This window comes from Pelodiscus sinensis, chromosome 15 (assembly GCF_052426305.1).
Source record: "Pelodiscus sinensis isolate ZL-2025 chromosome 15, ASM5242630v1, whole genome shotgun sequence".
NCBI classification, from domain to species: domain Eukaryota; kingdom Metazoa; phylum Chordata; order Testudines; family Trionychidae; genus Pelodiscus; species Pelodiscus sinensis.
Window position 1 is genome coordinate 17,020,496 of NC_143066.1, and position 23,626 is coordinate 17,044,121.

The following is a 23,626-nucleotide window of genomic DNA, read 5'->3' on the forward strand; positions in this document are numbered from 1 at the left end:
CATGGGGTGGGAAGGGAAGAGGGCTGGAATGCTAGTGCAAGCTCTCCAGTGCTGGGAGCGGGGAGACCTGAGCCTTGGGGGCTGGATCCAGACAAGCAGGGGACTGCATCCGGCCCCAGGCCATAGGTTCCCCACCCCTGCTCTAAATCCAGAAGCTGGGAGCAGACAAAAGGTATAGAGCCACTCAATCTCAAATCTCTGTGATAAACACATAGTAACATTTTAGCTTATATAGTCAGGAAAGACTACGTATCAAAACTATAAAAGAACAAAGGAAGTCACATTCTTGGTATTAATACCCCTTATTACAATTATGTCAATTAAACTGAGGATTAAAATGCTCTTCGTACCAGAACGTCAATATCTTGTTCCCCAAGTGATCAAATATTTCATAGCATATGATGTACAAAAGTAAGTCTACCCAATGAAATGGTTCTATTATGGCTGCTCTTGTCAGTGATATTTTATTTTCCTCACCTTCCATTCACTCTCTCTAATAAAAATCTCTCTCTATACAGGGAAGCCCAAGGGCCCAGCTGTTCTAGCCAAAGAATCACCTCTTCAGTAGTCCATTTAGCAACGGGTTTGTGGACAAGAAGATCATCTTCAGATTCTCTGCAGCTCCAATGATACCCAAGTAGAACCACCTACAAAACAGCCAAGAGATCCTTTTGAAATGTAATGCAAACATCAGTGATAAATAAATGTTTATATCAAATACTTAAAAGCATTGCAGGTTTGAGGGAGCACATACAAATATCACAACAAATACAAATTTTAGTAAGATCGACAAGTTCTCTCCAGTATCTCCCACCACTCATTGTTGTCCATCCACATTGGGCATTCAGATGTATATTTAGCTAAGCACATTTACCCAATGTTGCTTGGGTTCTTAATTGATTTTTTTAAATAAAAGGAAAACGTACACACTTCAAATGACTGTTTTTCAAAAAGTGTTATTTTTATAAAATTAATTTTTAACTCAGATTACTTTAAAGAGACTTACAAATTTTCTGTTTTAGTATATTTTTAAAATGGTATTTCCATCAAGTATATTTTTTCTTATAATTTGTATTGCAGTGGGTAAGGGTTAAATAAGGGGTCTTGGTGGTTGCAGTAATGGTAATGGGGCACAGCCCAGGCAGACTCTGCTTCTACTGATTTACAGATTTGTTTTAATTCCTCCTCCTGCTTGTTCACGATAGATGAGCATCCAGCTATAGTCATTTTCTTCAAGTTTTAAAACCTTAAGCATTGACTTAAGTGTGCCAATAGATACCCCTCCAAAGTTATCCATTTCTTCTTTTTTCTCTAAGGTTTATTGAGAAGCAATCCTATTGCATGTTCATCCTATTTTTCTGGCTCATCTTGGTTCAGTCAAGAGATGAAAATAACTTAAACTTAGAATCATAGAATCCTAGGACTGGGAGAGACCTCAGAAGGTCATTGAGTCCAGCCCCCTGCCCAAAGCAGGACTAACCCGAACTAAACCATCCCAGCCAGGGCTTTATCAAGCTGGGACTTAAACTTCTAGGGATGGAGATTCCACCATCTCTCTAGGGAATCCATTCCAGTACTTCACGACCCTCCTGGTGAAATAGTTTTTCCTAATATCCAACCTACACCACCCCCATTGTAACTTGAGACCATTGCTCCTTTTCTGCCATCCTTCACTACTGAAACTACTTGCTCCTTGTTACATAAGAATCGCTGTACTGGGTCAGACCAAAGGTCCATCTAGCCCAGTAGCCTGTCTGCCAACAGTGGCCAGCATGAAGTGCCCCAGAGGGGGAGGACCGAAGATAATCATCAAGTGATTTGTCTCATGCTGTCCATCTCCAGCCTCTGACAAACAGAGGCCAGGGACACCCTTCCTGCCCCCTGGCTAACAGCCTTTTATAGGCCTAACCTCCATGAATTTATCTAGCTTCTCTTTAAACTCTGTTACAGCTCTAGCCTTCACAGCCTCCTCTGGCAAGGAGTTCCACAGGTTGACTACACGCTGCGTGAAGAACTTTCTTTTATTAGTTTTAAACCTGCTACCCATTAATTTCATTTGCTGTTCTCTAGTCCTTATATTATGGGAACTAATGAATAACTTTTCTTTATTCACCCTCTCCATACCACTCATGATTTTATATACCTATCATATATCCCCTCAGTCTCCTCGTTTCCAAACTGAAAAGTCCCAGTCACTTTTGCCTTTCTTCATATGGGACCCGTTCCAAACCCCTAATAATTTTAATTGCCCTTTTCTGAACTCTTTCCAAGGCCAAAATATCTTTTTTGAGGTGAGGAGACTACATCTGTAAACAGTACTCAAGATGTGGGCGTACCATAGTTTTATACAGGGCCGGTAAGATATTCTGTGTCTTATTTTCTATCTCTTTCTTAATAATTCCTAGCATCCTTTTTGACCGCCGCAGCACACTGTGTGGACGTTTTCAGATTACTATCCATGGTAACTCCCAGATCTCTTTCCTGATTTGTCGTAGCCAAATTAGCCCCCATCATACTATATGTATAGTTGGGGTTATTTTTTCCAACGTGCATTACTTTACACTTATCTAAATTAAACTTCATTTGCCATTCTGTTGCCCAATCACTTAGTTTTGGGAGATCTTTTTGAAGTTCTTCCTTCTGCTTCTGTCTTGACTATCTTGAACAGTCTGGTATCATCTGCAATCTTTACCACCTCACTGCTTGCCCCTTTCTCTAGATCATTTTTGAATAAGTTGAATAGGATTGGTCCCAGGACAGACCCTTGGGGGACACCACTAGTTACCCCTCTCCATTCTGAAAATTGTTTTGCCATCATCATTACTTGTTCTGCAGTCCATCACTACTACATTTCTTACAGGTACAGTCATATCACAACTTGGGATATAATAGTGTAGTCAATTAACTAAGCAAAAGTTTATAGGTTAATGCTATCAACTGCATGCACTTCCCCCACTATCACCACCCACCAGTAAATTTTTTAGTGGGCTGCCCAGTAGTCCAGCTTAGTCCTGGCTTGCACTGGGTCTGGGACCTCAGACCCCTCCCTGGGGTGGCAGCAGCCCCTGTCCTCTCTACTGCCTCTGGTAGAGGAAGCAGCGCAGGGCAACAGGCAGCGAGACCGCGAAGGGAGCTGTTTTTTTGAATTGGCTCCCATTGTGGATCAGCTCCTACCTGGCATCCTGTGTTGCTGCCTCTGATATAGAGGCAGCAGCGTGGACTGGCAGGGATCTCCTCAGGAGTGGGGCCAGAGCGCACTAACTGACAGCCCCACCCCTGGACTATAGAATAGTCAAGTAATTGATAATTCATTAAGTTAATTGACAACTCAATTAACTAATATTTAACATCCCTAATCACAACTCTCCCTCCCTCAGGGCTGGAGGTTGGAAAAGATTATGATATAACAGTACCTCTAAGAAATGTAAGCGTGGGGTAGAATTTGGGGACTCAAAGCAGAGGGTGTGGGGGAGTGTAGGGGCAGCTCAGGGCACGGGGTAAGGCCTGCAGGAGGCATGTGAGTGCAAGAGTCAGGGTTGAGGTGAGGAGGTGCTGAGAGAAAGAGAGTGTGTGTGGGAGGGTGATCCACCCCCCCCCAAAAAAATTCATACCAGAGCAGCTTGCTCTTCCCCATCCTATCCCTGTCAGGGCATAAGAGCAAAGTGCACAGCTCATCTGGCCCCTGTGCTCCCCAGAGTGAGGAATGCAGCAAACTGCACTTTCCCCTTGTTCCTTGATGAAGGGGAACAGCCAGCAACGTCCCCCTACGAATATGGGGGGTGAGTTTCAGCCTTTCCTAAAGGGCACCTGGAGGATGGCAGGGTCGGAGTTGTGACAGTCCCAAACTGGCGGGTGGGGGGGGGGGGGGAAGGGGAAGGACATACCCTCAGCCAGGCCTTTTCACCTGCCTCTTTTCTGTATGGTTTTGTGAGAAGCAATCCCAATTCCAGGCACATCCAAGAACTCTTACATTGCTTTATATTGTCATAAGAGGAAGTTGTATACCAAATTTGGTGGTCCATTTAGGAGGGGTTGTTGAACAAACAGACAGACAGATGAACTCTCTCAAATACACTGTAAATACCAACCTTACCCATCACCCCCAAAAAGTGTCATTTTTTGAGCTTAAATTAAATGCTGATGGTGTTGTCAATGATTTAAAACAGTGGTTCTCAAACTTTTTGGCCCCAGGCCTACCTCATTCAATATAAACCTTTTCGCAGACCACCAGTTGCTAATGAAAACTCGCTGTTGATTACATAATTATGATAGAGCCATTTGGTAGTGCTGCAGCTAGGGAGAATGGTTTAATTACATTATTAAACAGATTAAGTGTTTTAACTCTCTCATGTTAGTTTATCAAACTTCATTTTAAATAAAGTAAAATATTAATTTATGTCCAACACAAATGCTTTCAATGTTTTATTTATTCATGGCAAACGTGGGGAACCTTTTTGTGTTGGGGGCCATTGACCCACAGAAAAAAAAATCAGTTGGGGAATCACAAAAGTGAGAAAAGAAACTACTCCAAAATCCCCCCAACCCTCTCTGATGTGGCCCTCCAACCCTCACTCATGTGGTCCTCCAATCCCACAGGGCAAGGGGAAGGGACAGGGAGGACTAAGGTTCAGGGCTGCCCATAGGCCAGATTTACTTTCCTGGGGTTCCCGAGTTAGTGGATTTTATGGACCCCTTCAGGCTCTGGGGTGGGGCCAAAAATGAGGGGTTCAGTGTGCGGGATAGGGCTCCCAGCTTGACTGGGATAAGGATGCAGGATCTGGGAGGGAGAGGGGCTGCAGAAGCAGGCTGGGAGTACGGTATCTGCCCAGGAAGAGGGAGCAGAAGCAAGGGAAGGTGCAGTGTGTGGCCAGGAGAAAGACTCCAGGAGCGGACTGGGGGGAGGGTGTCTGGCCAGAAGGTAGGATAGGGTGTCTGGCCTACTGGCCAGAGCTAGTGCTGCAGCCCCACGGCTGAATGCTGGCCGCAAGACTTCAGCAGCAGCATGGGCTCCCTGGTGCATGGAAGAAGAGGAGGGCAACTGAGCTCCCATCATGGACCACCTTGGAAGCGGATGCGCACTACTAGTGGTCTGTGGACCACACTGATTTAAGACAATGAAATTGGTTTTCTGTGTTCTGGATAATGGATGGAGATGGAACTTACTGCCACACAAGTTAGGGCTGTCAGAACTCCAGAGAAAAACCCCCCTCCTCGAGGATTAATTCTTCTCACATTCGGAGGTGCAGAAATCTGATCATTTCCATATTTTTGGAAGGCTGCAAGGCTGTGAGCTATGTCATTGTTTTGCTGAATGTCTTCTCTTCTCTGTTCAATGGCATCAGGAAATAGCTTTTCAATAGCATCCCTAGGCAAACATCAGTCACTTTACAATATTTCAGTGAGTCTATCCAAATATACAGCATTGAAAACTAGGACTCTTTGTTGGAAAGTGTATTTTATAGCTTATTAGTTACATATTAAATTTTGAGTGAAAGGAGATTTTGACAATCGATATTAGTTAAAAGTTGAATACGAAGTTTTGCACTCAGATGTTCAATCTAAGGTTCACTATAAAGAAATATATGACTAGAATAACAAGTTTATGCAATAAAACGACTACTCTAATTTTAAAAGGTCAGGACACACCTTAGTTCTTCTCAAAGACAACTAACATTGTTATTCAATAGCACTGGCCAAGTCCAACTGTAAAGCCCCACAACAACAGTGTAGACTATGTAATTGAATATTGTTTATACAGCTCAGAAAACTGTTCTCTTAAAATTGCAGTAACAGCACTTGTATGCAACTCAGAAAAACAGCAAATACTTAATGAATACTTCTAGTATTATGCCGTAGTGACATTAGAATGTATCCCACGAATCTAAACCAGTACTCACATTAATACCACTGATCATTCAAAACTAGAATTATTTCTAGGTGTGATACTGTTAAGAACCTTTAAAATAGGGGCATTAATACCACTGATCATTCAAAACTAGAATTATTTCTAGGTATGATACCGTTAAGAACCTTTAAAATAGGGGCATTTTAAAAATAAAGATCTACTCAGAAATAAGTGTAATTACTTGAACAGTTCAGTACAATTACATATGAGAGTATAAGCCTTAAAGCAGGAATGGGCAAAAGGGCCTCCAGGCCCCAGAATCGACCCACCAAGCAGGTCGATCTGGCCCGCGGAGGCCCTGCCACTCCGCCACCTCCAGGCACACTCCGGGCAGGGCAGGAGGAAACTTTGCATGCTCCCCCCACCCTGCAAGGGGATTGTCACTTCAAGTCAACTGCTCAGCAGGCAGTAAACTAAGTGCAGTGCCCCCTTGCAGGGCAGGGACAGGGAGCGAGAGACTTCTTGTGCTCCCCTTCCCCCCAGGCCCTGACTGACCTGGGGGCATAGGGGAGAGCACACAAACTCTCCTCCCATCACCAGGGGCATAGGCTCCTGGAGGGAACCCCCAGCTGTTCAGAACACCTGGCTGGTCTCTCTGGAGTGCAATCAGGGAGTGTGGTTGGGGAAGGACAGAAGTGTCCTGGCCCCGCCCCTTCTGGGGTTTGAAGTGGCCCCTGGTAAAAAATTATTGCCCCACCCCTGCCTTAAATTGTGCAAGAAAGCTCTGATTACTGAGAGGTTTCAAAAGTATATAGCAAGTAATAAGCAACCATTTTTGTATGGGTGTTTGCTTTTAGGAATATCATATAGATACATTACAATCACCTGAGGAGGATGTTGACCTTAGGGAATCCTTCCCACTTTTCTCTGCATTCTGGACACTCATTCTTCTTAGAGGAAACCCACCATAAGGCTAAGCAGTGTCTACAGAAACTGTGACCACAATTCAAGGTTGTGGGATTGATCAGAATATCATAACAGCAGTGGCAAGAGAACTCACTAACTGAAATCAGGCAGCTGTTCTCAGTAGCAGTATCTGCTTTAACTTTAAATTTCTCATTGTCTCCTGGTAACTTCACATCTTCCTGCATTTTCCCTTTGTGCATCAGATCACTAGAAAGCAGGCTAAAGTCTTTAAATCATGTGAGTCATTATTAGTTCTGCAAAACAAGAAGATAGTTACACTTTTCATTAACAAAAGCCTACAGAAATTAAGTATTAGAAAGAGCATTAATACAACAATCAAATTTATCATGTGGCATACAGTGTTATATTCTCAATGTTTTAGCTCAAATTCACCCCAGGAAAAAAATAATTTTACTAAAAAGTACCAATTCTAGCAGACAGCACCAGATGCTAACTGGTCTCAATTGATTGTATCCTGTACAGGATGTATTATAAAAGCAGACTCTGGATGTACCCATCTAAAATAGTTAGAACCTTAGCTTCCTGACATTTTCTTGTTCTTTACCTTAAGGCACAAAACACCACCACACCAAAAAACCAGAAAGCATCTAGCTTTTTTTTTATTTTAGCAAACTATATATTGATGAAAATTCTTTTGATCACAATACCAAGTCACTATGCAAAATATCATTGTAAAAGTTTAATCTAAAAATACTGGACATGTGGTATATATTCTGTGATCTAAGTCCCTTTGCCTATTCTTGACTTGCAAATTTCCAAGTAGAGTCCCCACCATCCAACAGAGGAAAACTCCATTCAAAAAATGTAGATCTGTACAAGAGCTGACAAGCACAGACTTCAAGGCATGATGGGGGTCCAATTAGCTTCCCTAACAATGATTAGATGGTCAAATACAACAAGCACAAATCTTCCCAGCAAAAATAGTTATCTTAATTTTCTACTGTCTCACCAATTGAGAAGACCCTAATCCTGATGTGCTGAAAAAATTTAGAGGGAAAATGAAATGGTCAGATTATTCCCCTTCTCCAAACAAACGCTAGATTGATCAGATTACTAGTCATTTTATTTTTTCAGGTGTGTAATATAAAACAGGGCTCTTCTATTTTTCTTCATTTGCTATGTTAGTAGCTGCAAACATTTCTGCTCTCTCAAATATTTGGCTCATGTTTATTACCAAGTTACATTCTTCTTTCTTATGCCAAGATCAGACACAAAATGAGTTGGTCAGGAGGAAATATGCACAAAACTCACAAACATTACACAAAACACATACCTGCCACACAGCCAGGATATTCACCTTGTTCAGAAACAATTTTGGTCCCAGTGAGGCAGAGAACGTTGGCTTTCTATGAAAGACAACCTGAAATATTACTTATATAGGAAGAGTTTATAGGTTTTGACAAATGTTTTCACACTACAAAGCATTCTCCCGTTTATCTTGGAAAGCAGAAACGCCTTTACAGAAATTCAGTAGGACACATTGTTTCACCATTCACTGGCAGAACTACAAATCCTTTCTTCACAAACCAGTCAGGGGCCACACTCGTTCCTTTCCTCCAGCCCGCTCTACCCTACCTGCTCCTAGTTTCCTTCTGACCCCAAAACAACTGGCGCTCCAGGCCTGACGGCAGCACTGGGGGCGGGGGAGAACGGGGCTGTCAAAACCTGAGTCTCCGGCCCGGCCGCCAGACAAGAGCCAACCCCTCGGCACTCAGGCCCGGCGGGGGGCGGCGGCCCCCGTGTTAGTCCCTGGGCGCGGGAGGCGCCTCGGGGACGGAGCTTCGGGCTTGTTTCGCATTGTCTGGGAGCCTGACACCGCCAGCGCCTCTCCCCGCCCCGCGGGCCATTAGCCGCGTCAGCCCCAGGCTGAAACTCTCCGGGCGCCTCGCCCCCCGGGGCCAGCAAGGCGAGCACACGCGGCCCAGGGCAGTCGGACGCGAGGGAGCAAAAGCGCGTCCCCCACCCCCGATCTCTACTCACCCCGGGCGCCCCCTCCCGCCGCTAACTAGTGACGGCGACATGTCCCCTCAGCCTCACCTCGCCGGGCCCCAGCACTTCCGCATACACGCAGAACGACCCTATTGGTGAGCTCCCAACCATAGAGTAGAGCGGAGAGCTCTGCCTAGAGAGCCTTTAGAACAGAGGGCAAGAAGAGGTCGCGCCTGCGCACTGTCTCTCACGAGAGTGGGGCGGGAGAGAAAGAACGGGGAGCGCCAGGTTCTAATCCCGGATATGGCGGGAGATCCCCGGGGACTCAGTGCTCGCTCCCCACTCCCACTGATTTACGTGGGAACGACTAGGTACCCCTGTCTCACGGGAAGAGAGCGAAAGAGGTGCACTGCTGTTGTGCCCCTAACAATTATTAGGTTGGGTTTATTAATAAACAGAAGTGATTATCAACTATAGAAAGTAGAATGCAAGGAATTGTAAGTAATAGCAGACAGATCGAAGTAAGTTACAAAGCAAATCAAAACTCGCCAGCTAAGCCTAAAACACTAAGACATTTGTTACCTGTAATTTCTTACCATAACATTCTAAATGACCTTTTCTTACAGGCTCCCAGCTTGGACCCAAACCTTAGATTCATAGGGTTGGAAGTGACCTCAGGACGTCTTCCAGTCCAATCCCCTGCCCAAAGCAGGACTAACCCCAACTAAATCAGCCCAGCCAGGGCTTTGTCAAGCCAGGACTTAAAAACCTCTAGGGATGGAGATTTCACCACCTCCCTAGATAGCCCATTCCAGTGCTTCACCACCCTCCTAGTGAAATAGGTTTTTTTCTAACATCCAACTCAAACCTCCCCCACTGTAACTTAAAACCATTGCTTCTCACTCTGCCATCTGTCACTACTGAGAACAGCCACACCCTTTTTTAATGGGGGGCCCAGAATTGGACCCAGTGCTCCAGATATGGCTTCATCAGTGCCCAATAAAGGAAAATAATCATGATACATGCCCACAAATTGACTAGATATATTCAGTAGATTACAAACTTTCCAAATATGTGTTTTATACAAAATATTGCATGTAACCTATTAAAATTAGGAATATTCTTACTCAAAAACATATTTTCATAAAGAATATGGTGGTACAATGTCACACTTCTCTCATGAGATCACTGCTAGAGGGTCGGACATTATCTAGTGTGCATAAAATCTGTTTGGTTTTGTTTCACTTCCTCAGACCTGTTGAGGAACAAACCTGGACAAAGGGTTGGCTAGAGCAGTATTGCTTTTGGGACTGTTCATTGGCACAGATTCTTAAGAGTAAAGTGATACACACATACATCACATTCATGCTGGCAGTCTGGAGGCAGGCTACAAGTGCAGTGTAGATTATTTTTTATTTCGCTGGTGGCTGGAGTGCTGACCAGCCGTGAGCTTTTGGGAGACTTGATCATGATGTTCCTTGGGAGATCCCTTTGGATATGCAGGAGGCTTTCCCTTCTCAGGGCTGGTCCCAGGTTTCTGCATCTTGTCCAAAAGAGAAATATTCTGGCTGCTTCTCAGTTAATTTATCTGCTTGAAAGGTCTTTCTCTGCCTTAAAAGTACACGGATCCTAAACTGCCTTTTTGATTGGGTATTTCTCATTCACACCTCATGCACATTCCACAGGTTACATACATATTCATAAGCAATATGGTTTCTAAGCAAAGTGGGGCCTCGTGGCCTTGAATACAAGAAATTGCATTGTACTACAGATAACATACCAAAGGCATGATAAAAAGCTTAACAAATTATAACTAAGAAAGCCAAGGTCAGGGAAGAAGGAAAAAGCAGAGGAGTGTGTCTGATCAGCTAGACACCAGTGAAGAGGAGGGAAGGGGGTTGTGTCTGATAGGTTTCAGGCTTTGGTTACACAGTTACATTCATGGGTGTTTTTGCAAGGTTGGGTTCCTGTTCTGCAGGTGCCTGAAAATATTTCAGGGTGTAGCAGTACCCCCAGAGTGCAGATAGCAATGTCTTTTAAAGCTGTGGTTCTCAAATTGTGATCTGCGGACCACTAGCAGTTCATGACAGTCTTGAATATTAGCTGCAGGCTTGGGGCTTGCCTCCTAGCTGCAGCAGGGAGCCTGCAATGGTGCTCCAGCCCCATGTTCCCTGCCCCTACAAAGTTGGAACGCCAGAGCCAGCTTTCCGCTGAATGGGGAGTGTCACAGGCTGGATCCAGCTAGAGGGGGAAGGAAGCAGCTCTGTATGCTGCTGCTTCCCCTCCTCCTGGTTGGAGGATAGGAGCATAGGAAACAACTCGCCTGTATGGTTTTCCCGCTACTCCCATTGGCCAGAATCATGGCCAATGGGAGCAGAGGGAGGCACATGTTATCTGCTTAAACAAAGCACACGAGATCTTTTATAGGGGAAAAGACAGTATGCCGCATTTATTGAGAATACAACAGTTGCATATGCTTTGCAATCACTCACACAAACAAACACCATACACACACACACAGTCCCGCCAGATGATGTTATAGTTACCAGTCCATATTCTGTATCAGTCTAGTGGCCAGCTAGATTGAACACAGAGGGAGAGCAGGGCCTTTGTCGGTTGATTGATCCAATGTTCCTCTGGAGTTGGTGGCAAGACGAACCCAAAGTTCCATAGCAAAGCACCCTACTTTTATAATCCTTTTCTCTGTTGAAATCAATGGATTCCGCTCTGTCAGCCTGTGATCAGAATGTTATCTTGTTGATGTCATTCGTTCCCAAACATCTCATTCTGTCCTGGATTTAATCTGTTGTTTTCAGGGGTGCCCGCTTTTCACCTTTAGAGCCGTCAATTCTGCCAATCTGATCAATTCTTGATCTTGGGTACGTACTGATGGTTTTTCTGACGCCAATATGTTTCTTTTCGTAGTCTGGCTTTTACAGTTTGTCTTCACCCCGCATTCTCCCCCTTTTCTCTTGACCACCTGGCTCTAATGATGACCTTCACACGGTATCTCATTCATACAAACAGTCTTTCACAAAATCCTTCAAAAGTAAACAGTACTGTTTTATATTAAGCAAAATCAAAATCAAAACAATTCACATCGAAGGCCTGGACCTTCAATATTTCTAATCTCATTAACACAGACACAATATGAGATCCTGTCTCTTTACTTACTAAACTTTAGAACAAAGAAATATAGGAGATATATACTTAACTAAAGGATTTGACTTACTACAATATTAAATATGATTATATATATTACCTTACATTACTAAACCTAAAATACAAATATAAAAAAGAATAAAACTTTCAAACCTAACACACAGAGCCACTTACACAGCCCTCATCCTCCTCATGCACCTCCCTCCTGACAAGATGCCACATCCCCTCCCTACTCCTGCACCCAACCACCCAGTCAGACCCTCCTCACCCCCAGCCTGCTCCTGCACCCAATCTCTCCCACCCAGATCTTCCCACCCTTAGCCCACTCTTGCACCCATTTTGTCATCATGAATGGTTGGCTGATTGATGGTCTGCAGAAAGGTCTGCTTTGAGCAGGGTGGGCTGCAGGGCAAAAAAATTGAGAATCACTGTTTTAAAGTATAGGTGTCTTGGCCTTTAGCTGCCAGAAAAAGACCTGGGGATTATAGTGGATGAGAAGCTGGATATGAGTCAACAGAGTGCCCTCGTAGCCAAGAAGGCTAATGATATATTAGGGTGCATTAAGAGGAGCATTGCCAGCAGATCTAGAGAAGTGATTATTCCCCTTTATTCGGCACAGGTGGGGCTACATCTGGAGTATTGCATTCAATTCTGGGGCCCCCATTTGAGAAAGAATGTGGATGCATTGGAGAGAGTCCAGTGGAGGGCAACAAAAAAATTATTAGAGGGCTGGAGCACTTGACTTATGAGGAAAGGCTGAGGGATTTGGGCTTATTTAGTCTACTGAAATAATAGTGAGGGGGGATTTGATAGTAGCCATCAACTACCTGAAAGAGGGGGAGAGTCCAAAGAGGATGGAGAGAGGCTGTTCTCAATAGTGACAGATGACAGGATGAGGAGCAGTGGTCTCAAGTTGCAGTGGGGGAGGTCTAGCTTGGATATTAGGAAAAACTATTTTACTAGTAGGATAGTAAAGCACTGGAATGGGTTATCTAGGGAGGTGGTGGAATCTCCACTCCTATAAGTTTTTATGTACCAGCTTGACAAAGCCCTGGCTGGGATGATTTAGTTTGGGTTGGTCCTGCTTTGGGAAGGGAGTTGGACTTGATGACCTTCTGAGGTGTCTTCCAACTCTATGATTCAATGATTCTATCAATGACATAAGGAAGAGTGCCTCAATTTCCCCTTCCACACAGCAGTGCAGGTTTGTTATGTTCTTTCTGCTGTGTCAAGCTCTTAGCTTGTTTACAGGTGTTAACTTAGAACACTGGGGCTACGTCTACACTGGCCCCTTCTTCGGAAGGGGCATGCTAATTTTGAAAGTCAGAATAGGGAAATCCGCGGGGGATTTAAATATCCCCTGCGGGATTTAAATAAACATGGCCGCCGCTTTTTTTCCGGCTTGGGGAAAAGCCGGAAAAAAACCGGCGGACATGTTTATTTAAATCCCGCGGGGGATATTTAAATCCCCCTGCGGATTTCCCTATTCTGACTTTCAAAATTAGCATGCCCCTTCCGAAGAAGGGGCCAGTGTAGACGTAGCCTGGTTCTAAAACCTGAATGACAACTGAACAGCCTGGGATTACAGATGCAGATGCAGCACCCTCCTCCATGGCCAATGGCCCCCTGCATTGGGAAGATACTTCTGCACTATCACCTCCAGGAGATAAGTCCCCTGTTCAGTTGTAAGTACATCGCTCACAGCCATGATAGACCCTTTCCTGGTAGGCCCTGTACTCTTCTCCCCCATAGAATTGGGCTCACCTCCAGTCACCAAGCCTACAGTTTCCTCATCCACCGTACTGGCTTCTTGGACCCTCACCTCTTCCTAAATACCTCCTTCCTATATATGTCTCTGTGCACTGGAGGGCTGGCCTTGCACTCTGCTGATTTGCTACTTAGGCATTTAGCAGTTTGGGCAGCTCCCTGTTACTAAACAAAAGCTCTCCTTCCCCCAAGGAAAGGAACAAATGGCACTGCTACCCTTTGTTGTAAATTGCCTGCCAGTCCTAGAAAGGACTTAAAAAACAACCCTTTCCTGTTTCCTCAACAGCTTCTGTAACTTTGCCCTTCCTCACTACATTTCAGCAGAAGATTCCTTCTTGCTGCTAACAACTCTTGGGACAGATTCAGCCATATCAAAAAAGTAATTTCCTAAAATAAATGGAGTAAAATTCTGTGAAACAACAGCAACATTCACCTCAGTTTGTTTCTGTTCCATCTGCACCTTAGCTAAATGGTACAAGAATCTTATGAACTCCACCCAATTCTAGTTCTACAATTTTCTCAGGGAGAATATTCTCCTCATTAATCAGATCTCACTTGATCACAGAAATCTCTGCACCAATATCCATCCACCCTTGGGCTGTGTCTACATTGGTGTGATCTTGTGCCATCTTGCGCAAGAAAGCCCGATGGCTAAAATAGCCATCGGAGCTTTCTTGCGCAAGAGAGCGTCTACACTGGCACGGATGCTCTTGCGCAAAAGCACATCTCTGCACAAAGGCACATGCCAGTGTAGACACTCTCTTGCGCAAATACTTTAACGCAAGAACTCTTGCATTAAAGAGTATTTGCGCAAGATTATGCCAAGGTAGACACAGCCTTGGAGTTCTCTGTCATTAATTCTGATAGCATGTAGGTGTTCACGGTTTGTGCAGTGGCCACCTTTACAAACCCTATGTGATAAGTGGCCACTGCTTGGGGTGCACCTGGGCTCTGGGGAGCAGCATTTCCATGAGTTACCTCCTGCTTGTTCCAAATCAGTATTGGACATTTGTTCCTCAGGTGCTCAGTAGAATTACAATGATAATACCTTTTGGGCTCCTCTGTCTGTGTAGGAGACTTGGGACAAGTAACAGTGGCGAGAACTTGGGGAGAATTCTCTGCCTTCTGTCCACCCTCCTTCTCCTGACAGGTAAAGTGGGGAGCTTATGTCATGAATCATGGGCAGTGTGAATGGTTAACATGAGTGAATCTACAGTAAATGAGCTGAAGAGAGGCTATGCTGAGGTCCAGGCATGGGCTCCAGAGGATTATTGACTTGTTTGGTTCAGGCAAAAACTCTGGAAGATTATGGACTTGTTTACAACTTTAAGAAAGAGAACTGTATGAGATAAAAGAACTGTGTATGCATGCGGAGGCAGCGTTCCCAGCATTGCCAGGTAAGAAAAAGTAACAAGGGAAGAATCTAACCAAGGACAGACCATTGTTTCTCACTTACGGTGAGACAAGCAGTGCAAAAACTGGATATTTCTGGATCAGTCGTGGACACACCAGTAAGAAGAAAGGGGTTTCACCAGCGGACATCACCCCACCTGGACTGTGAGTAACGAGTGGATGGCATCTCACCAAACTGGCCCTTGCTGAGGGGATATATACTGCACCATTTTCCCCCACGAGTTGGAGTCCATCGACTCAGCATATCGGGGTGACGTGCACATCGGACTTCCACCTCAAACAAATTAACCAACATTACCTAGGGTTTGGCCAGCCCCAGAGGGTGAGTGTGTGTGTGTGTGTATTCAATTGAATTAAGAATTAGGCTGCTAAATTGGGTTAAGGTTTAGATGTAGATTATTAATTATTCCATTTAAATATTGCTTTTAATGCCTTTTAATGCTTGTGATACCTTTTAACGTTGTTTTAATTGCTTAGAACTAAATATACATATACATATAGTGCTTTTTAAATTGCTCCTGAATTGCCTGCAATAAAACTTGTTAAATGTATGTTTAAGATACTATGAAAGACTCTTGTTCTGTGAATGCCAAACTGAAATGGGTAGTGTGACACAGCTTGATCAACCAGATCACAGCGCCCCCTTGTGACACTTGCTTCCCACCAAACTTAACCCCTTTGCCTGTGATATATCCTACCAGGTGCTCAAACTGATCAGTAGTGCAAGAAAGAGATTCTGTTAATTCCACCTTTTTTGTCTAACCCCTCAGATAAAGGGGAGTAATATCTTGGACCAACTTTGTTTTACACAAATACATAATAAAAAAATTACCTAAAAAATCATGGGGAAAATTTAAAAACATATGCAGTCAGTAGAAATGAACAACATTTTATTCTTTCATTTAATTGTTATATACAGATACAGGTGACATATGCAAGTAGCCACACCTAAAGTCAGCCATTAATGGATTTAAAAATATTTTAGCTTCTACAAAATGAATGAGAACTGAACAGCTAAAAGCACCTAACATTAGGTTGCAAATCAAGTTCAAATGATATTTAAATTGCCCAAACTAGATCAAGACTAAGTATAAAACATAGCTGAAGATTATTTGGGCTAGTTCTGTAAATAACAAGTAGTTTCCTGGTGCTTTTCACCACCATGTCCAGCAACCACAGACATTATTTGTGTTAAAGTGCATGTAATTCTGCAAATTTGCACACCTTCTTAGATAGCAAAAAAACAAGCAGCAGAGCAGAGGCCCAAACAACAAAGATGCATTTACCTGAGACCAACTTGCAGTAAAGCATACCCATGAAAATAGAGGGGGGAAAAGCATCAGGTGGCAGACAATCATGTGGCTAAGTCAATGAGAGAAAAAGGAGCAAGAAAGAGAGAGAGAAAATGAAGAGCAATAGGAATCCCTGCCTCTCCTCCACCCCCAAAGATAAAGCATGGCACTGACGAGAATTACAAGTCTCTATTTAATATTACTTTCCAAAGGTACCAAATGATGTAGTTATCAGTGTGGGAGAGAAGATAGACCATACTGGGTCATATCACACAGAAAAGTTTGAGAATGTCTACTTTAATTGAATGACTGGTGATTAAATGAAGGTGTGTCTTATGTAGGAAGTAGGGGGCATCGGTTCCAAACATTATATAATGTTATTTTATACATACTAGACAATAAAATAAAGCATATTTATTCCATGTTAAAGGAAGAAATTACCCATAATTCCAGAAGAATTCTTACTGCTCCTAACAAAAATTGAGCAAGTTCCTAGAAGTAATCTAGAAGAAACTATCATAAGCCAGAGGGAAGGAGAGACACATATGCAGTTCTTATTGCTATAAAAACAAAGAATGACTATTTAAAGTGATCCATTCTTGTGTACACTGAACAGATTACAAAGGTCAGATCATCAACGGCTATGCCTGCACTGGAAAGATTTGGCAACAAAAATACTGTTAACATTAGCATGTTGCCAAAAAAAAAGTAGGCAAATCATGTTTATGCTGCCACGCTCTATTGACATATGATGGCCACATTGTTGGCTCCCGCAGTGACAGAAAGTGCAAAGCAATGGCAGTATGCATCCCATAGTGCAGGGTGACACTTTCAGTCACTAGGCACTGTAGAAATGTGCAAAGTAGCACATTACATATTTTGAGAATGTAAAAAACATCTCGTCAGACTCTTCACAGCCCACCCAAGGCTTCCATTTTATTTTCATAGCATTTGAAACTGACCCATCTTGCCGCACATGCCAGCATCTGCTGTGAGAAATCATAGATCCTAGACTTCTCTCCCATCCTGTATTCAAACATATATAATGCATTGTAGCAAAGCTACTTATGCACTTAGTATCTCAGGAAGAAGATTTGGATGGATGCAGATGACAATATGAGTGACAAGGACAGCAGCATAGTGGCATTGCTTTGGGCTGTCACAGAGTAGTTGTGCAGAGTAGAGCATTGCTTTTGTGCTAGGGAGACCAGTACTGAATGCTGCGATTGCATTGTCATGTGGGTGAGGGATGAAGAGAAGCTACAGAACTTTCAGATGTGTAAAGCAACCTTCCTAGAACTGTGTACTGAGCTGGCCCTGATTTGCTGCACAAAGACATCTGAATGAGAGCTGCTCATTAGAATAGAGAAGCATGTTGCCATTGACTGATGGCTCTGCACACTTTAATCAGCACGAGTCAAACGGTTGACTTTCCCACTCTAAACTGGTGACTGAGGTAAAGCTGTCTGGAACAGCCAGCTTCCACAATGCGAACACCAGTCGTTTCTCCACCAGCAAGGCAACTCTCATTTGCATGACCTTGCACCACAGAATGGGGATAAGCTCAGCAGACAGCCCCAAGGAAGTGGCTTTTCTCTGTGTAAAGTTCTGCAGCTACTGTTCATCATCCCAGGCTTGCATGATGGTGTGATCCCACCATTCAGGGCGTGGCACCTCCGTGAATGCCACAAGAAATCTCGTGTCATTTGAATGTTGCACAGACTCTTCATCAGCACTTTGCACCTTCAGGAAAAACTTGATTGCCATTTACAATGCGTTAGTAAGACCTATCAGCATTTTCATGAACAGCTAGGGATCCAGTCCTGCAGACTGAGGAGACAGAGCATGCAGCACTGAAACTGTTGAAAGACGGGGTCACATGTGGACAGAACCATCACTTCACATTCTGGGGCATTTGAACAGGACCCGGGATACCTCTCCATTACAACTTTCCACAAATATGTGTGGCAGAAAGGGAAGAGGCGCCGCACTGCTCCGAAAGGCATTGCATGCATGGTCACTCTGTTGCACTGATGGCTGACAGTGTGGACACCAACAGCATTTTCCTTGCTGTGCTGAGTGACGATGTAAGTGCCAGCACTTTACATCTGCCAGTGTAGACATGGCTCCAGTCTCCCATTTTTATTGCTATATTGCACAGTGCTGTGTGGTGGCAAGAGCTGCCAAGTGAGCCTTGGTTACTTTTGGGCATAGTTCCATTACTGTACCTCACTAGGTACAGCCAGTAGCAGGGTTGCCAGGTGTCCATTATTGAACCAGACAGACCGTTACTTTGTGTCCAGTAAACAAATTGAGACATATGAATGTCTGGTATTTTCTAAATAAGTAAGTTTTTCTGCTTTCCGGGCCGGCTTAGTGTCCACTGGAAGCCCGCTCGGGGGACACACAATTAAAGGGGCTATGACTGCTTTTTGGCCTGACCTCCCGAATCCTGCCCCCAGGGCTCCCTGGTTACTCCCAGGTGCTTTTTTTTGCTCCACAAATTTTTATCTGGTATTTTTTTGGAAACCATCTAGCAACCCTGAAATAACCTAAAATAGTCTCATAGCAAACCCCGCATTTACCAAAAAGTAATGGGATCATGCAACCAACGCACATTCCTGCATGGGCTGTTGAGTGGCAGGGCAAACGCTTCAGGAAAAAATGACATTGACTTAACTAGGGGCGGGAGGGAAGGAGCCTAGCGAGGCCGCCCCGGCTGCGGGAAGCGGCGAGATGCCGCTGTGAACAGCAATACCCCAGCAGGACCCCCTTGGCTCGCGCTGGGCCGCCAGCGGGTCACATCCACTTTCTGCCCGGGGTGGAGCCTACAACTCCCGCGCCAGACTGGCCCCGCCCCCCTCCAGTCGGGGAGCCCACGTGAGCGCTCACGTGCCCGGCGACGAGGGGGATTGTTTCCGGAAGTGTCTCGGCGTGCGCAGAGCCGGGCGTAGGGCGCTGCGGAGCGGGGCTCCGGCCGGGCTGGTGCGGGCTGCGGGGATGGAGATTGTCAGGAGCAGTGAGTGCGGGCAGCGCGCGCCGGGTTCGCGGGGCCTGGCCCCGCTGCCCTCTTCCTGGGCCGCTCGCCGGGCCCTGACAGCGTCCGCGGTGCCGTGAGCCGCCCGTTGGCGGGAGCCGGGGCTCAGCCGTGCCCGGGAGCGGCACGTGTCCCGTCTGGCGACTCCTCGCCCGGGGGGCCGCGCGCGAGAGCGCCAGGCGGGGCTGGTTCAGCCGCCCCGGGGAGCGGCCGGTGCTGCGAGAGCTGCTGAGCTGTGACCCCCCCGCCCGCTGTCTGCAGGGCCCGGCTCTCGTGCTGAGGCCAGCCCTGGCCGGCGCGGTTCTGAGGACCCCGCCGAGCCGTTTGGCGAGCTGCACTTGGCCCTTCCCTCTGCAGGCCCCAGGCTGGCGGGTCCTGGCGGCTGGACACGGCGCCTCTTAAAAAGGCGGCGAAACGTAGGATGGTTCTCAGGGGCCTGCAGTCTAGCAGCTTCTCGGCGGTAGGTCAGCAGCGCTGGTCCCGCACGCAAACGGAGCGGGCTGGCAGTTCCCGTACTGGAAACCGCCCGGTTCTCAGGGGGTTTGTTTTTTATTGCTTTATAGATTTTAAAGATAACCTAAATAAAGTGTATGAAGCCATCGAGGAAGCAGACTTTTTGGCTATTGATGGCGAATTTTCAGGTACTGTTAAGATTATTTGTGAACGTCATAGATAGTGCACTCTCTGGTTTGAAGTGGTTTGTCTTATGTACAGTTTACAATTTGGTTCAAGGGCTCGCAGCATCCCCCCTATAAAAATGGTTTGGGCACCCCTGGTGAATGTGGATTATGAACACATTATTTAACTGTCCTCTGCTGTAATGATTCCGTAGCCACTTTGCTTATGGGTTTCTCCTTGCAGTTATTGAGAGTGGTAGATGCAATCGCTGTCTTGAGAATTTTCTGTTTTCCAAGATGCCTGAACAGGGAACTGAAATATTTAAAATAACAATTAGATCAAATGTTAAAACTACATTTGGGGTATGTAGTGCATAAGAAAGGCCAACATTCATTTGACAGTACTCTTCACACTACTGTTGGTTTGTCACTTCATTGATTCAAGCTCCAACTTGGGGCCTGTCAACCTGGTATTATTGGTACCATATGACATGCAATCAGGATTATTTATGTAACTGGTGAAAGATACATTTATAGCTTTTCCTGAAATATGGCTTTGCTACCAACACATTTTTTTTCTAAACTCATCAGAATGCCATTGTTTAATTGGCTTTTGTTTGTAGAGGGACCTTCCTCTATAATGGAAGATCTTTTTCATGTATGATAACTTATGTATATGTAGTATTATGTAAGTTTCATTGTGGCAGAAATTTAAACAATTGTCCTTCGCTGCTCCTAACCTAGTGTCTTTAAATAGCTTTCTTTTTATGTAATATTTTCTGTATTTTAGGAATCAGTGATGGGCCATCTGTTAGCACATTAACCAATGGCTTTGACACACCAGAAGAAAGGTATCAAAAACTTAAAAAGGTAAATGTAAAACTTCAATAGTTTTGTTTTAATTCTTAAGTATCTTGCCATCCTAGGTACAATGTACTGCATTTCTGTGATTAGAGCAAATTTACATATGTTCGTAGTGTACATCAATACATTGAGAGAAAATCTACTTTGGATCTGTTTACTCTTACGTAAGGCCTTGTTTATCCTGTTAAGCATGAGTCTAGCAATATCTGTGATGTCTTGAGGATCTATAGCATTGGTCTAACAGTGGGAAAGTGCAATATATCATGGTGGTAAGGTGCCTGTGTCCATTTACACCAGTTCTTTTGTCGATCATTGATGCTAGACCAGCAGTTCTCAAACTATGGGGCAGACCTCCCATAGGAGATGGAGGAATGTATCAAAGGAAGTGCAAGCTAAGTGCCCCCACCTTTTTAAAGAGAGCTTTGGCTCTCACCCTGGTTGGTTGGAGCTTGTGCAGAAGGGCTGTGTGGGAGAGGCAGGGATAAAGGCCACTTGCCCTTCCCTCTCATCTCCACTGCAAGGAGGAAATGTAGGATAGTGGTGGTCAGAGACTCTCTTCTGAGGGGGACGGAGACGCCCATCTGTCACCCTGACGTCATCTTGGGAGGTATGCTGCCTGCTGGTGGCCTGTATCTGAGACGTTATGGAGGCATTGTTGAAGAGTATCCGGCCCTCTGACTACTACCCCATGCTACTCATCCGTGTGGGCCCTAATGATACTGCAGGGTGTGACACTGAGCGGATCAAGAATGACTACAGGACTCTGGGAGTATGGATGAAGGAGTTTGGAGCACAGGTGGTATTCTCTCCAGTCCTTTCTGTCAAAGGTAGGGGCCCAGGCAGAGACAGGTGCATCCTGGAGGTGAATGCCTGGCTGCGAAGATGGTGTTGCCAGGAGGGTTTTGGCTTTCTCGACCACAGGATGCTATTCCAGGAAGGACTGCTAAGCAGGGATGGGGTTCACCTTTCGAGGAAGGGGAAGACCGTATTTGGATACAGACTGGCTAACCTAGTAAGGAGGGCTTTAAACTAGGTTTGACAGGGACAGGTGACCAAAGCCCACAGAAGCGACGAGGAGTCCTGTGGCACACAGGTAAATGAAGCCCACAGGTAAATGAAGCAAAAAAACAGGACTATGTAGCACTTTAAAGACTAACAAGATGGCTTATTAGGTGGGCCAGACCCACTTCCTCAGTTCAAATAGTAGAAGAAAATTGTCACAACCATATATACCAAAGGATACAATTAAAAAAATGAACACATATGAAAAGGACAAATCAAATTTCAGAACAGAAGGGGGATGGTGGTGGTGGGGGGTAAATGTCTGTGAGCTAATGATATTAGAGGTGATAATTGGGCAAGCTATCTTTGTAATGGGTAAGATAATTAGTGTCTTTATTCAAATTTGAGTGTAAAGTGTGGAATTTAAGCATGAATGACAGTTCAGAGGATTCTCTTTCAAGTGTAGTCTTAAAATGCCTTTGAAGCAGGATGCAGGTAATCAAGTCGTTGAGACAATGTCCTTTCTGGTTGAAATGGCAAGAAACTGTTTTTTCTTTGTGATCCTGTCTAATATCTGTTTTATGGGCATTGATCCTTTGGTGAAGTGTCTGAGACGTTTGTCCAATGTACATAGCAGACGGACACTTTCGGCACATGATAGCATAAATTATATTTCTGGATGTGCAGGAATGTGTGTTCTTGATCTTATAACTCACTTGGTTAGATCCAATAATGGTATCAGCAGAGTGAATATGTGGACAAAGCTGGCAATGGGGTTTGTTGCAAGGGAAGGTACCAGGGTTGGTATTCGTGTGGTATGTCCTGTGGTTAAGAATCATCTTGAGGTTAGGTGGTTGTCTATAGGAGACTATGGGTCTGTCTCCCAGAGCCTCTTTGAGTATGGTATCCTGTTCCAGTATAGGCTGTAGTTTATTGATAATGTGTTGGACAGGTTTAAGTTGGGGGCTGTAGGTGATGACAAATGGTGTTCTATTGTTGGTTTTCTTGGGTCTGTCTTGAAGTAGATGGTTTCTAGGTATTTGTCTGGCTCTTTCAATTTGCTTTTTTATTTCTCCGGGTGGGTAGTTGAGGTTTATAAATGCTTGGTAGAGATCTTGAAGTTTCTGGTCTCTGTCAGTGGGATTAGAGCACATGTGGTTGTATCGAAGGGCTTGGCTATAGATGATGGATCGTATGGTGTGTTCTGGATGGGAGCTGGAAGCTGGATGGGAAATGGATCTCTCGTGTAGAATGGTCCAGGCTGAGATTGATGGTGGGGTATAGGTTGTTAAAATCTCTGTGGAATGTTTCCAGTGTTTCTGGACCATGCGTCCAGATCATAAAGATGTCATCGATGTAGCATAAGTAGAGAAGGGGTAAAAGGGGACGGGAGTTGAGGGAACATTGTTCTAGGTCAGCCATAAAGATATTAGCATACTGTGGGGCCATGTGTGTACCCATGGCTGTGCTGCTGATACGGAGGTATAAGTTGTTCTCAAACTAGAAATAATTGTGGGTGAGAACAAAGTTACATAGGTCTATCAGATTGGCAGTGGTGTAAATGAAGAGCATGGAGACTTGGGAGATGGGTTGGAAATGGCAGGGAATGCGGGCTATAATAGTAGAGAAAGAAGAGGGACAAGGCAGAACTGCGAGGCATGATAAAATCAGTTTCTTAGATGCCTATGTACAAATGCAAAAAGTATGGGTA

At 44.7% G+C, this 23,626-nt stretch overlaps 3 protein-coding genes across 7 annotated transcripts in view; 2 read left to right on the top strand and 1 right to left on the bottom strand.

Moving 5' to 3' along the window:
• Positions 1–658, top strand: part of PLA2G10 (phospholipase A2 group X) — a 21,660-nt gene extending 21,002 nt beyond the window's left edge. The window contains exon 5 of the mRNA XM_075899328.2: positions 519–658. Coding sequence (XP_075755443.1) covers positions 519–568 — 50 coding nt within the window. The 3' untranslated portion in view covers positions 569–658. The remainder of the gene's footprint in view (positions 1–518) is intronic.
• The window catches only part of BFAR (bifunctional apoptosis regulator), an 18,821-nt gene extending 9,882 nt beyond the window's left edge, over positions 1–8,939 (bottom strand). The window contains exons 1-5 of one of the 3 annotated variants that reach the window (XM_014579019.4): positions 8,870–8,939; positions 8,106–8,178; positions 6,731–7,065; positions 5,164–5,365; positions 478–647 (exon numbers count right to left, since the gene is read on the bottom strand). In XM_014579019.4, coding sequence (XP_014434505.1) covers positions 478–647; positions 5,164–5,365; positions 6,731–7,011 — 653 coding nt within the window. In that variant the 5' untranslated portion in view covers positions 7,012–7,065; positions 8,106–8,178; positions 8,870–8,939. The other 2 variants (XM_006134130.4, XM_025190145.3) reach the window with 2 other exon arrangements.
• Positions 8,940–19,254: 10,315 nt separating this feature from the next.
• The window catches only part of PARN (poly(A)-specific ribonuclease), a 182,568-nt gene continuing 178,196 nt past the window's right edge, over positions 19,255–23,626 (top strand). For 2 of the 3 annotated variants that reach the window (XR_012896124.2, XM_025190140.3), the window contains exons 1-3: positions 19,265–19,414; positions 19,996–20,073; positions 20,840–20,919. Coding sequence is in view for 2 of the 3 variants with exons in the window: in XM_025190140.3 (XP_025045925.1) it covers positions 19,396–19,414; positions 19,996–20,073; positions 20,840–20,919 (177 nt within the window). In the remaining variant the exon portion in view is untranslated. Of the gene's footprint in view, positions 19,415–19,995; positions 20,074–20,839; positions 20,920–23,626 lie in introns of all 3 variants that reach the window. The other variant, XM_006134132.5, reaches the window with a different exon arrangement.